Source organism: Mytilus trossulus, chromosome 13 (genome assembly GCF_036588685.1).
Source record: "Mytilus trossulus isolate FHL-02 chromosome 13, PNRI_Mtr1.1.1.hap1, whole genome shotgun sequence".
In the NCBI taxonomy this organism is placed as follows: domain Eukaryota; kingdom Metazoa; phylum Mollusca; class Bivalvia; order Mytilida; family Mytilidae; genus Mytilus; species Mytilus trossulus.
This window is the reverse complement of record NC_086385.1, coordinates 553,986-569,395: the sequence shown is the minus strand read 5'-3', so window position 1 is coordinate 569,395 and position 15,410 is coordinate 553,986. Positions and strand designations below refer to the sequence as shown.

Below are 15,410 nucleotides of genomic sequence, written 5' to 3'. Positions count from 1 at the left end.
ACCTATTTGAACTCCTTTTTCACGTTCACGATACATGCACGATTTGTCAATATTGAGGAGATTTCTAATTTCTTGTTTAATAAACTGGTAAATGCACCTATTTTGTTTAAGACGCGGCATTTAGGACAAAAACAGAGACCGATCAGTTCTGAGTCCGTGTGTCTTGGTAAGATGTCTCTCTTGTAGATTGATATCTTGTACATTTACACCTATTGAATACGACTCATCCTTTCGGTCTTAGTAGATGCATATTACTATCACATCTTCAATGTTCTAACCCTGATATAGACTCAGTTTTGTCTTCTGAACGTTAAATACCAGTTCATACTTCGATGAAAACGAATGGTCAACCGTGCAAATTTTTATTTGATAATTAACCTTCAAAAGCATCTTGATGATAGGTGTAAGTGCAAGGGCTGTCCGTTTAATAGTGGTTAGGTTCTAAATGCAATAAAGTGTTCAGTTATTGGCTTCTAAGTAATTTGCATTGAACTAATTAAATATTTATCAAATATTTCTTTTTCATATTGATAATAAAGCAAAGTTTTATTTAAATCATACGAAAACACATTTCTTACACTTAATTGTTTGAGAGGTAAAAACTTAAAACAGATTTCCGGTTATTATTAAGAAATGCTAAAATCACAGCATTTAAAGGCAACCTGCTACATTTCACTTATTGCTACCTAATTTTCACCTTTTAGTATTTTTATGTATTTTTTTAATTTGAACTTTGTTTGACGCGAATAAACAAGATTTTATGACGATCAATATTATTCATAGTATTTAAAATATAGCAAAGTTGAACAAAATCTATTCGTTAGTCACTTAACCAATAACATATTAATATGTTTATTGTTTAGTTCTAAAAACATACCATACATGTTACGATGAATTCGAAACGTATGTTCGGTATAGTTCGAAAGAAATCTTTTCTTTATTTGTGTGTATGTGTTTTTGTGTGCATTGCGTGCATTATTGGTACAACGTTAAGAATAAACACAAAAAAGGAATACACTTTTCGGGAAAAAGAATACGTGTCTCGTTGTAATCTTGAAGTGTTATCTAAATTCAACAACAACACCGATTTTCTTGTGGAATCAGAGGTATGTAAAATACCGAGAGTAAATCCGTTCGATAAATTTATAAAAGAATTTTTACCTTATGATCCACAAATATCAGTATGCGATAACAGTCATGTGTTTACATATGTTGATAATAATAATCTTTATATCAATTTCACGAAAAGTCGAAACCAAGTCGAATATTGTTCATATGAACCTATATATTACATTAGTAATTCGTTCAAACTCGGTAAGGTTAGTGGACATTTCAATAAATCTGTACGGGTCGCAGACGAATTTATAAAAGTTCAATGTTATGATGCCTTTAACAAAGTGATAGCTAAAAACTTCCATACCGTATTTGTAAAAAAAAATCCAAACATGAAAGCATCTAATCCACGAAATGATGTCGTACAAATGAAAAATATACCGAATACGAATAATCATGGAGAAACCCGTCTCAATGTGTTACTTATAATGATAGAGTCGACTTCAAGAATTAATTCTGTTCGATACTTACGCAAGACTAGAAAATATTTGTTGGAAACATTAGATGCAACTGAACTACTTGGATATAACAAAGTCGCTAAAAATACTAGACCAAATATGGCAGCCTTATTGACTGGGGATTTTATAGAAAACTCCTCGTGCTTTAAAGATTCAGAAGGAGTTGATAAATGTCCATTTATTTGGAAAGAGTTTTCAAAATTAGGCTATGCAACTCATTATGGACAGGATGCAGTATGCACATTTTACTCTTATAAATATCAAATATTTGGCTTCAAATACCAACCAACAGATTATTATGATCAACCTTTTCATGACGCAAATGAAAAGGGTAACCGAAAATTAACGAGATTGTGCTATCATGGAAAATCGTCATCTGAATCCGTCAACGAAAGAATGTTTAATATAGTGTCAAGCTTAAAAGACAATCCGTATTTCTCATTGTCGAAGCATATACATATGACTCATGATAGTCTAACCCGTGCTGTAACTATTGACAGACTAATTTCTAAGACACTTCAAAGACTACACAAAAACAGTTTACTGAACAACACATTCCTCGCACTGTTCGGGGATCACGGTATAAGATCTGGTAAAGTTAGACCTACCTTTATTGGCCAATTAGAGGAGAGACTTCCAATGATGTTCATGTATGTTCCGCCTTGGTTCAAAACAAAATATTGTAGCTATTTTAAGAATTTAAGAACAAATGCAAGAAGACTTACGTCACATTTTGACACTCATTCTACTCTATTGCATCTTCTTGATCTTGACAACAATAACCATGGAATAAAAACCTATCGTCAAAAAGGCATCTCCCTTTTCAAGGAAATTCCGAGGAATAGATCATGTCAAGATGCTCATATTCCGTCTAAGTGGTGTGCATGTAATTTCCGCTTATAAAAAAACCCATAAAAAACTAATAACTATCATAAATTGTAGTCATTGCATTTATTTGAATAGTTCAGAGCAGGTTAATATTAATATCAAATTAACATGTTCTCGTCCTTATGTGTATGTCGGTCTAGTTCAGAGCAGGTTAATATCAATATCAAATTAACATGTTCTCGTTCTGATGTGTATGTCAGTCTTGTTCAGAGCAGGTTCATATTCATATCAAATTAACATGTTCTCGTCTTTATGTGTATGTCGGTCTAGTTCAGAGCAGGTTAATATCAATATCAAATTAACATGTTCTCGTCCTTATGTGTATGTCGGTCTAGTTCAGAGCAGGTTAATATCAATATCAAATTAACATGTTCTCGTTCTGATGTGTATGTCAGTCTTGTTCAGAGCAGGTTCATATTCATATCAAATTAACATGTTCTCGTCTTTATGTGTATGTCTGTCTAGTTCAGAGGAGGTTAATATTAATATAAATATAGCTCAACATGCAGACTTCTTATACGTTCAGGTATTTCACATCCAATTTTTTATGGAAATATTCTTTATAAAGCACAAAGGTGTCAGTATTCACCTCAGAAACTTACAAAACATTTGAATAGACTTATTAAGAAGGGATATAATTACGAGACTGTTGTCAAGTCATTAAAGATTGCATATTTTGGAGTTAATATTGAGTCACTGATAAGGTATTTGCGTCGGAACTAAACACATTTATTCTAAAAACAGTTGTTGGCATGACACGGGTTATGTTCTTCTCATATGTTATGATAGTATAATATTAAACCCCTAACGGGAAGGATTGTGCCTGATCTTCATATGATGAAATCAATAATCTTTCAGTCAGTTTAATTGAAGTCTGGAGCTGGCATGTCAGTTAAAGGGAAATTCCGCGATTTTTTACTTATCATCTAATTATGTTCATCTTAACATAAAACACACATTTGCAAAGTTTTAAACATGTTAAATTTATATTCCTTCTAATAACGGAGAAAATCAAGTATTTGTAACTTTTTTGGTTGAATTCTCGAGTGGGTCGTGACGTATTAGCCCGATTTGTTGAATTCTGGGAAAAAATAAAATCTGTTTAACTCTTATAGTTTATCGACAATATACGTAATTAAAAGCGCACAGCTGACAAATGGTCGTAGTTATTAACCACAATATAAGAATGAACGAAAATGAATATGCATATACCGTTTTGTTTTGATTAAATTAAACTCCTATCAGTGGGAAAGCCAGTGACATTGAAGAGCTCCTTCCGGTGGTCCCGCGGGAAAGGGGAGATAATATAAAAATTTCGAGGTGGCGCTGTAACCAGCGTGTAAACAAAAACATAGCCTGTGCTTCAGGCAATAAATTTATTAAAACAACTTAACATCCATCAGTGTTTGAGGTTAATTTTTCATTAGAATAGATTTTGTCACACGACTGCCAAAATAGGTATTTAAATAAGTGCTGCGTTACTGAAATATGATAAATCAAAAGACGTCCTCCGCGGATTTCCAGAAAATCCCCCTGTTTGCTAGGAACTGACACAAATGCATCCTAAAGCTTTTCATTGGTCGAGATATAAATAAATGTGACCCAGAAACAAATGGGCACATGACTATGTATAGGATTCCCCGTCACTCTGCCTCTTGTTTACATATTAAATACTTCAACCGGAGGTCGAAATTCAACATTTTTCAGAGGTTTTTGGAGTTATTTCGTCGCAAAGTAAAGCAAATTATGTCATATTTCACATTTTCAACCACGAAATTGATTGAGACAATAAAGGATGATGATGTTACCAGGATTTAATATATTTTACTTAAAAATGATGAGGGGTTGAAGGCTTTACACCGTCATTTGTTGATGTTTTGCATGTTGCCAAAACTCCTCGTATTACGTTTTCTGTAGTTATTTAATTATGCTGCAGTGTGTAACAGATGTATGTAGTACATTGAAACTGGTTTAATCTATGAACTAATTTTTCCATATTAATGACTTCAGTTGTCTGGAAGTACCCCCCCCCCCCTTTTCCCCCAACTTTTCAAAAAGTTCAGTAAGGGACAAGTCAAAAGTTATTGTCTGGATAAAAATCCTACACAAGTGCAAAGTGTAAGCACTCAATTAATCTTTGTTTTAAGCTATTATTTTAGGGTAATGGTTACAGTCAAATCTCATTCTTTGATTTATAGTAAATATTATGGCAAATATTAATCTGAAATCAACTTGTCAATTTTAAAAGTACCAATTAACAAATTTTAATCTGATGCTTCAATAATATTCACTTGATTTTTAGTCTTTGTTCTTGTTGTTTATATAAAAAATACTAAGCAAGCTGGAAGTTGACAATTACACAAAGTGACATGTTTATAAATGTCTGTCCTGTCCTTATCATGCATATCAAGCAACCTGGTGTACACTAACCATTCATATTTGAGTGAGTCTGGGCCCTGGGGCATGTTTTTACATATAGGAAAACGGCACATCTCATTTCTAATATTACACTAGGAGCAGGATCTACTTAGGGGCGGCACCAAAAGTTCAATGAAGGATAAAAGACTTAATTCACAGTTTTTTCACTGACCCCCTACCCCCTCTTAACTTAATTTGGGAAAACTTTATTGACCCATATGGATATATGTAAAAATCAATGTAGGATAACCAAATCTTGCAGCAGTTCAACCCCCACCCCCTAACTATTTGAATTAAGTTTTTTATCTTACATTGATCTTTTGATGTCGTCCCTTACTCTTCCGGAACACCTGATATCAATTGTATGTTGTGGGTTCTAGTTGCTCAGTTTTCTTTTTTCTAATTTGAATATTAGTTTAGACTTTTCATCAAACATGTATGAAAAAAGAGAGACTACTTAAAATGATTTATTTACACACTTCAGAAAAACAGTGAAAAGTCAAGTCATGATAGGCCATTTGAGAGACCTCAATGATACATTTACCTCACTATGTCTAGGAGAAGTGAACGATTCTGTTTCAGTCCTTCACACCTAATAAATCATCAAGTTGACTTTTTTTATATCTCTGAAAATTTTATGTCTCAAATTCTACGTACTGTAGAATTTGAGACATAAAATTTTCATAAAATACATGTAAATGCCTGATATCATTGACGGATCCAGAACTTTTTCTAGGGGGCTGCTGACTGACTTAAGAGGGGCCCGCTCCAGTGATTCTCTATTTAATCAACCACTAAAGCCCTATGAATATGCTAGCTTTGCATCTATGAATCTCAGGGTTTTTTTTGTATTGCAACAGCATTATTGTCTCATGTACATTTACCCCAGGTCATCAATATAAAATGGTCGAGTGTTTCACATTGTATATTTGAAAATATAAAATTGTTTAGAAATAAACGTTTATTAAATGATAAATAAATATTATAGTCATGATAGTCATAAATATATTGTTAAAATGAAACATATGTAAAAAATATTTTAAATAATTTAAGAGTATTATTGTTAAAAAGTCCAAATTAAAGTAAAATCAAGTCAAATAGTCCTCTGTCCCATACATGTAAATCCTCAAAATAGAAATCCTGCTCTTCTTCTTTCTATTGTTATCTGAAAATATATAATTTTTGCAGATGATATTATCACATGAAAATAATTTCAAACTTTTCTACAGTTGTTATATGAAATTATAATATATTTTAATTGTCTACTAATTTCTATGTGGTCAAAGAATGAGAACTTCAGAAGGTTCACATTTATTAAAATTGGAATTCAATGTTTTTATTTGAATTTCACTAATGGAAAACTTAACAGATGTGAATAATTGCTAATGAGACAACTATCCCAAAATACTAATTTGGAGTAGATATATAGGGATTTTTTTGGCTACATGAAAGCCTTTAAACATGAGAATATCCCATAATGTATAAACTATGATTGTTTTCAGATAATCTGTTATTTAAGGTAGTTCAGGGGTATAGAAAAAAATCGACAGAATTTTCTTATACTTTGTGAAATTTAACTTTGAAGTATTATAAATGAAAAAATGCAAAAAAAATTGGGGGTCACCGGCCATCTAAGAGATATTTTGACCTCTGAAAATGAGTGCAAATAGGTTATAGGAAATTATAGGGAAAATGGACACAAATACACTTTGATTGAAATTTCTGAGCAAAATAAATGACAGAGGTGGCTAATTTTTTCATACTGTATAGCTTGATGTCTCTATTTTATAAAATTGAAATAAAATTTGGGGGTTACCGGCCTTCCAAGGGATTTTTTGACCTCTGAAAATGAGTGCAAATAGGCTAAATATAGGAAAAACAGACATAAAATCTCTTTGATTGAATTTTCAGAGCAAAATAAACGACAGAAGTGGCTCATTTTTTCATACTGTATAGCTTGATGTCTCTATTTTATAAAATTGAAATAAAATTTGGGGGTCACCGGCCATCCAAGAGATTTTTTGACCTCTGAAAATGAGTGCAAATAGGCTAAATGTAGGAAAAACAGACATAAAATCTCTTTGATTGAAATTTCAGAGCAAAATAAACGACAGAAGTGGCTCATTTTTCCATACTGTATAGCTTAATGTCTCTATTTTATAAAATTGAAATAAAATTTGGGGGTCACCGGCCATCCAAGAGTTTTTATACCTCTGAAAATGAGTGCAAATAGGCTAAATATAGGAAAAACAGACATAAAATCTCTTTGATTGAATTTTCAAAGCAAAATAAATGACAGAAGTGGCTCATTTTTTCATACTGTATAGCTTGATGTCTCTTTTTTATAAAATTGAAATAAAATTTGGCGGTCACCGGCCATCCAAGAGATTTTTTGACCTCTGAAAATGAGTGCAAATAGGCTAAATATAGGAAAAACAGACATAAAATCTCTTTGATTGAATTTTCAGAGCAAAATAAATGACAGAAGTGGCTCATTTTTTCATACTGTATAGCTTGATGTCTCTATTTTATAAAATTGAAATAAAATTTGGAGGTCACCGGCCATCCAAGAGATGTTTTGACCTCTGAAAATGAGTGCAAATAGGCTACATATAGGAAAAACAGACATAATATCTCTTTGATTGAATTTACAGTACAAATAAAGGACAGAAGTGGCTCATTTTTTCATACTGTCATGACTGTAAAGCTTGATGTCTCTATTTTATAAAATTGAAATAAAATTTGCGGGTCATCTGCCATCCGAGATTTTTTTTAGCAAAATAAATGACAAAAGTTGTTCATTGTTCAAAGAGGGTTGACCTCTGCGGTTGTATAAAGCTGTGTCCTGCGGAGCATCTGGTAATTATTGTGCTTAAACCATATTTGTGACAACATATGTAAACTGTGAGCTGACAGTCTGCTTAGTTTTTATCCATAAGTCTCAATCTGACTTTCTATCTAAAAGGTTTTTATGTGTCAATATTTGTGTTTCAATACAAAAGGAAGATATGGTATGATAATTGATTATTTATGAGGCAACTCTCCGCAAAAGACAAAATGACACAAAAGTTAACAGCTACAGGTCAAAAGCCGTTATCGCATAGTGAGATGTAAGAGGCCCTTCAATGACTAAAGAAAAACAATTCAAATGAGAAAACTGAAGGCATATAAATGTACAAAATGATGAACTAAAAAAAATATGTGACACAACAAAAGACAACCACTGTCTGAATTACAGGTTCATGACTTGGGACAGGCACATACATAATGAGCCACTTCTGTCACATACATAATGTTTGAAGGTGACAACCCTTCCCCTTAACCTGGCCATGGGACAGTGGTATAATTTGGTACAACATAGGCATGATAGGGGTTTTATCAATTTGTATTATTCATTTTTGAACTCTAAATCTAGCGAAAAGTAGATTATCACAGATAAATTTGCTGAATGAGTTGTATGAATAGTCAGGACCCTTGTTTTGCAAACTTTATGGAGCAAAAAAAATGTGATGAGGTTTGTATGTACATAAAGTCTGTCATAAAATTAAAGGTTTCAGTATATTCACATTTTACAATATTTTTTGTAACTGCTGTAGTTCACATGTTACTTTTCTTTTCTACTGTAGCCTGTAGGATAGTAAGTGGTTCAAATATACATGTATGCCTCTTGAGACTCTTGATGCCTCTTACATGCAATAGAAATCAGCCCCCCCCCCAAAAAAAAGCAAATTTTAATAACTTCAGCTGTAATATGCATTTTTAAATGTAATGTATGTGCTAGGGGCCTAAATTGACCCTGAATTATTTCAAGTGTTTTGGCCTAAGTATTTTTAATACTTAAAGTACTATTAAATTATTACATGTATATTGTAATATACTATGCAATTAGTAATTTCCTTTTTATTTAAAGTACATTTTAAACATATGGGAGGATTCAGAGGCAGCCCTAGGAAAAATTTGGTTAATTATATTGGGAATCACTGGAGCATGACCTGGGTGGGTCCCCTTTAGGGCAGTCAGTGAGCCCCCTCTTATGAAAAATTCTGGATCCGCCACTGGGATTTTTTATACAACAAAAACATTCATGAGGTTTTAAATTGCAGGAAAATATCACCTCTTCATACAAGCCCCCCCCCCCCTTTTTTTCATTGAAAAACCTACTTAACATGCTAAAAGTCACATACATTTGTACTTATACATTTGTATAATTTTGACTTTTGAATAATTATTAAACATTCTACATTTATCAGATACATGTACATCAATTTAGTCTGTAAAAACATTTTGTCTATAATATATATCTTATAATTGCCATGAAACTTGGTCCGTAGGCTTTTAATTTAGTAATCTCTGGTCATACAAAGTTGGTTAAGATCAGTTAGTTCCTACTATCCTATTACACTGAAGAAACATCCTTTGATTTTATCTTTATTTACAAAATAAAGACTCTTGTGTGGACATTACCATGCGTTCCACATGAAAATCAATTATATAATCATTTTTGTAAATTTGATTACATATCTTGAAATATTTTTTTCATACACCTTTAATAAATATGCCTTAAAGAGGAAGTATTTTTAAAAGAGTTGAAATTATACTGTAACTTTTGGTCATGAATGGACCACCTAAAAAACCTTAAAAAATGTCTGAAGCCATCATTGAAAAGAAAATGACACCCACTTAGTGCAGGTGTAATTTTTTAAAGTTTGCATTTAATGTCTTTAACATATTTAAGAAATGCTCTTCGAAATAACTGTGTAGACCCCTAACAAGCTTTTAAATTTAGAAAAATATCACTTTATGACAAGACCACTTTTCCTGTTTAGGTAGTAAAAGTTTTGTTTTTCTCTCATGAAGATTCTGTGGGATCAAATATATTATAGGGGGGTAAGGAAAAGGTTTAAAGAATAGAGAATAATGCATGTAATGATCACAATCAGGGTTTCCCCTGGGTCAATTATTTTTTTCGCCACCTCTTTCGCCAAAACAATATACTTTTCGCCACTTTATGAGTCACAATACATTTGTAAATAAAAGAAAATAGACATACATGTAACAATGAAGAAAAACTGGGTTGTTAAATTATAAGAAGTACAGAAAAATGGGAAAAAATAAATAGAGATAAATCATATAAAGAATTAGTTAGGAATGAAATGAAGGACCCTCAATCCAGACCATTGGTAAGAAAGGTAGTTTTGTGAAATGATTCATTTTAAAAAATTATTTATACGGTCTAGATCCTGCTAACTTGTTTAAACTCTCCACATTATTTATGTACATGTACAGTACTACCTGTGACTTTATCTTATTAATGGTGGCCATAAAAAATATGTTCACCATGGTGGCCCTATATGTTCATCATCATACCCCCTGTTGCTTTTTTAATACACAAGGTATTACTCAAAAACTAGTCAAGGATCAATGGAAATCTTGAATGCATTGAAGTGTTAAAATTTTATAACTTACAGGTCAGGTGTCTCAGGTAAAATATACAGGTATGTGTTTGTCAAATTTGATAACTGTGATTATGACAAGAAATTCAAAAATAAATTGAAATAATAAAACTAGTTGAACAAACAGCTTAATTAAAAATTAATTGTCCCCTGACTATTAGTTTTGATATACCTTTTAAATAATTTTTGATCAATTTAAGTTATTTTTTGGTTGTGAAAAATAAATTTAATATTATTTTCAAATATACTGCAAACATTTACAATGCCTGCCTTTTTCTATTGACAAGGTGTTTCTCAAAAATTAATTTTCTAAAATCAAAATGGTTTATTATTGTAGATAGACTGATCTGCATTCAATATTATTTAACAAATGATAAAGATTGTCTTTAGGACTCATACGCTAAATAAAATTAAGACAATTCATTATTTCTTTATTGAATAAAATATTAATAAGTATTAGAAATATTCATTACAACAAAATATGATAATCTTTTTATTGTCATTTGATATTTTAAACATGATTCATGTTTTAGAGGTTTTTAGCATTTCTTTTACTTTTTGTTCTTGGGTTAGAGACATTATAATTAGAAGGTAAATAATTTTCAAATGGATTATTTCAAAGCTGTTTTGTTAATTTTACAAACAAGGAATTAGGTGTTCTTCATTGACCTACAATAGGCACAGTTTACACATTCTATCCTTTCTAGGAATTTTATATTGTCCATTATTTTTTATTTCTCAATTATGACCAAAAATTCTATGACACAATCAAGTTTACAGTTTTTATCAAAAGTTTTTATTTTTTGATTTTTCTTTAATTTCATTTTTTATTAAAGACTTTAAAAGTCTTGCTTCATTAAAGTCCCTGCAATTATTAACTTTATCTAAAAGGCCTAGGTTGATTGAAATATTCTTTGTAAATGTTTACCAAGAATATGTATCATGCCAGTCCAGCACTATATATATTGACAATATAATACACTGAAAAAAATGATTTAATTAATAACCATTAAAGTGTCACCATCTTTAGAAGTGGACTTTATTTTTTCTGGAGACAAATTTTGAAAGAAATTAACCAAACTGAAGATAAGATGTTTAATAAGTTTCAAGACAATTTCTTTTCATAAGATTCACTTGATTAAGATATATAAGAACATTTTTCATAATGATAAGAATTTTTAATGAATATTTATCAAAATATGATAACTAGGTGGACATTTGGAAAATAAGTCTTTTCAGTGATTGTTTGTGCACAACTCTTGTTTTGAGATTTGAAGAAAATTAAGATAAACAAAATTAGTTTTTTCCTAAACCATATAATGGTACTTGTAGTTTTCCTGAATAAAATTAGATGTTATCAAAAATTATTGTAAAAGGATTGATATTGATCATGTTATTTTGTTAAGAAACCAAATTGTTTAATTACTTTCAATTTTTTTATTTAAAATATCACTTGCATGATTAATAGTTATTATTGATAGTAATAACTCATTTAATAATGTTAACAAATAATTGAAAACAATGTACATCATGTACATTTATAAACCTTTTACTTAAAAAACAATTATTAAAAGTCTGTTTATTTCAAATGCTCGTCAATAACTCTATTTTTAACTTTTTACCATTTCTACTCAAGATTCTTACTAAGAAGAAATTAAAAGAATAAGAAACAAAACATACAAAAAAACAAAAACAAAAAAACATTAAAAAATTAAAAATTAAATAAAATTAAAGACAAAAAATAATAATAAATTAACAGACTAAAACAATATTTTATTCTACATTTTCCAAAAAAGGTGAAATGTCAATTTTAAAAGAAATCAAGTTACCTGTACAGGTAAATTTTAATGATACATACCAGCTGAAAACTTCAACCCTGATTGATTTTAACAGGTAACATAATTAGCTAAAAAATCTACCTATGATTTATGACCCCCAATAAATGGCCAACATCTCAAGATTGAATACCCCAATAAATGTTCACCATTGGATGTTGACCATGCAAGAGGGTGGACATTACTAAGAGGAAGTCACAGGTTGTACTGTATGTGTCTGTCCCAAGTCAGGAGCCTGTAATTCAGTGGTTGTCATTTGTTTATGTGTTACATATTTGTTTTTTTTATATACAAATAAGGCCGTTGTTTTCTTGTTTGAATTGTTGTACATGTACATCATGTACAATTTACATTGTCAAATCTGGGCCTTTCATTGCTGACTAGTATATATATATACATGTATGTGGTATGGGCTTTGCTTATTGTTGAAGGCCGTACGGTGACCTATAGCTGTTTATGTAGGTGCCAGATATTTTGTTTTATGATGTCAAAATGTACAAGAACCTGTGTGATATCCAGTAATGGTGGACAAATAGCAATAAGGTGTATTACATGTCTTACATGTATACAGAGACATAATCATGACCTTTACTCCAAGAAACCTAAATGGTCTGAACCCTATGCAGATGACATATTTCTCAGGTCCACAAATTTCAAATCTATTACATGATAAAAGTACCATGAGCTATGCTTTTGGTTGCATTAATAATTCATTTTCAGCCTGAAAAGGGGGAGGGGTCATTGTTTTGTTGTTCGACACGGATATTGTTCTGAAATTATTTACGCTTGCATGTTATTTTTCAGTGGTCGTGAATCGCTCTTGAACATTTATATTCAATTCAATAGTACTTACTTGTCAGTTTAAATTTCCCCTTTTTCATGATTTGTTTACATCATCTTTCGCATGTTTGTCGGACCTTTTCTAATGTAAGACAAGAGTGAAACTGCTTCATAAGCTACCAAAATGAAGATCGTTATCTATAATTTCGATCTGCATTACAGTATTCATGAAAAGCAGTTCACGTGTTCGATAAATGTAAGTTATTCTCTTTTCATTCTTCTCCTTCGTCAAAAACATGGCATTTATTTTTAGAACGGAAGTCCTATTTCAACAATGACAATTGTAACAATAAATTTTATTAAGTTTTAAAATTGCATTTAAAAGTTATTCAACTCTTTCTCAATGCATTTGAATAAAAAAGATTATTTAAATGATCATATTTTACTGTTACGGAAAATTACGACTCTGTACATCACTTACGATATCAATGCGCAACTTTATGCGCAGACGGCGCGAAAATTTAAACCCCCGAACTACCTTAAAAAGTTACTTTTCTTTCAATCATTCATATCTTTAATTCTTCATACCAGTAATTGATAATTAATGTATCCACCACCAATAAAACCGGGCCACAACACCTAGCCAATACTGAATGTGGCAATAAAATTCAACAATAAATCACATAATTTGTTGGGTTTTTTTTTGCATGGAAGGAGGGGAAGAATTTATACTGTCCTACTGGTTAATATTTCATATACCTGAAATCTTTAAAAGATATTTTACATAGATATAGGAAGATATGGTGTGAGTGCCAATGAGACAACTCTCCATCCAAATAACAATTTATAAAAGTAAACCCTTATAGGTCAATGTACGGCCTTCAACACAGAGCCTTGGCTCATACCGAACAACAAGCTTAAAAGGGCCCTAAAATTACTACACGTAGTGTAAAACCATTCAAACGGGAAATGCCTATATGCACTATTCAGCAAAAATAATTGTGCTGCTGTTCAGATAAACTAGCGTCTGAATGGGGTGTTCTCCATTTTTTTATCATTTATTCTATAAGTTCATTTGTCTCTAATTTTTTCTAATACTTTTTGTCTATCATTTCTCTTTTCTCAATATATAAATTAGCACATCAATAGTTCAAATAACTATGACCTCTGGCTAGGATATTTTATAAATTTTTTTCTGGGATGAATAGGAAGGCGTCCCAGATAAAAAATAAAATAGCCTTGTCAGACGTCATAATTATTTGGACTAGCAAGTCATTTGCTCTATTACTTATTACATAGTCAATTTTCTCTATTCTTTGTTCCTTTAGTCATAGTTCTTCAATTCTTTATACTTTAGCCATAGTTCCCATTGGCGAATCCAGGGATAGGGTTCCGGGATTGGAATCCCCCTTTTTATGGACAATTAATATGCATTTGAATGGAGACATTTAGTTGGAACCCCCCTTTATCCTGGGTAGGGAACCCCCTTTAAAAAATGGCTGTATCTACCCCTGGTTCCTTATTTTGTGAACCCTCACCCTGTACAATCTGCAAGAAATGATGGATAGAGGTTTAGGATAAAATTGAACTATAAGTTTATGTAGTTGTTATATTTTTCCTATAATTTTATTTTGTTTGTTTTTGTCACACACTTTTGGGGTTCCAAAAAAATAATATAAAACCATTTAATGAACCTTTTTACTATTCGAGACAAGCAAACAAATCAGTACAAATGCTAACATTGGCATGCCAAAATTCAAGTTTAAGTCAAAATTGAAGCCTCGGGCTGAGAAAGGGGCGTTTATTTCGTGTGGTCTGTGGGAATTTTAATGGATTTTAGCATCGTAAAGAGCCAAACATATAGCCATAACCCGATCTGATCAATAAATTATGTTATGGATAATGTTCATATCTTTCTACTTACCATTAAAAGTAATAATATTAGGATTTCGTGTACTCAGAAACCTTGATTGGTTGAAAAATGGCGTCGATTGTATGTGCTTCCTTTTCGCAGCCTCAGTTACAATTTGACACGGATTGATGGGTAATTATGCAAATATTTAGGGACTCCTATCATCATGGATACTATTTTTGGTTATTTTATATTTAAATAGCCAATAGGATGCAAATGTGTCATTTATTTTCAGAAGGGGAAAACACCCGCCATATTTTTATCTTCCAAAATAACAACGTCACTTGCCATTTTTAGATGTTCTTTTCTTGTAAAATAAAATCTTCTAAGAAGAAAAAATAGCATGGTCACATGTAAAACTTACCTATATAACTAATTAATGATGAAATGACACAAGTTTAATTGTCTTGATTTTGTGGCCGTTACGTCATATGGAAGGAGGCGCAGAATCGATCTGTGGCTTTCCCACTGTATAAAATTATCTCTAGTAAATGTTTTCGAATAAATTTCATTAATTATTGTTGAGATTTTTTTCATAAAATATTTATTGAAA

The 15,410-nt window shown here is 31.3% G+C and overlaps 1 protein-coding gene across 1 annotated transcript; it reads left to right on the top strand.

Moving 5' to 3' along the window:
• The first annotated feature begins 1,445 nt into the window (after positions 1–1,445).
• LOC134695281 (uncharacterized) lies at positions 1,446–5,473 on the top strand. Its single transcript, XM_063556501.1, has 2 exons — positions 1,446–2,221; positions 5,362–5,473. The coding sequence occupies exons 1-2, from the start codon at positions 1,446–1,448 to the stop codon at positions 5,471–5,473; spliced, it is 888 nt and encodes a 295-aa protein (XP_063412571.1).
• The last annotated feature ends 9,937 nt before the right edge of the window (positions 5,474–15,410 follow it).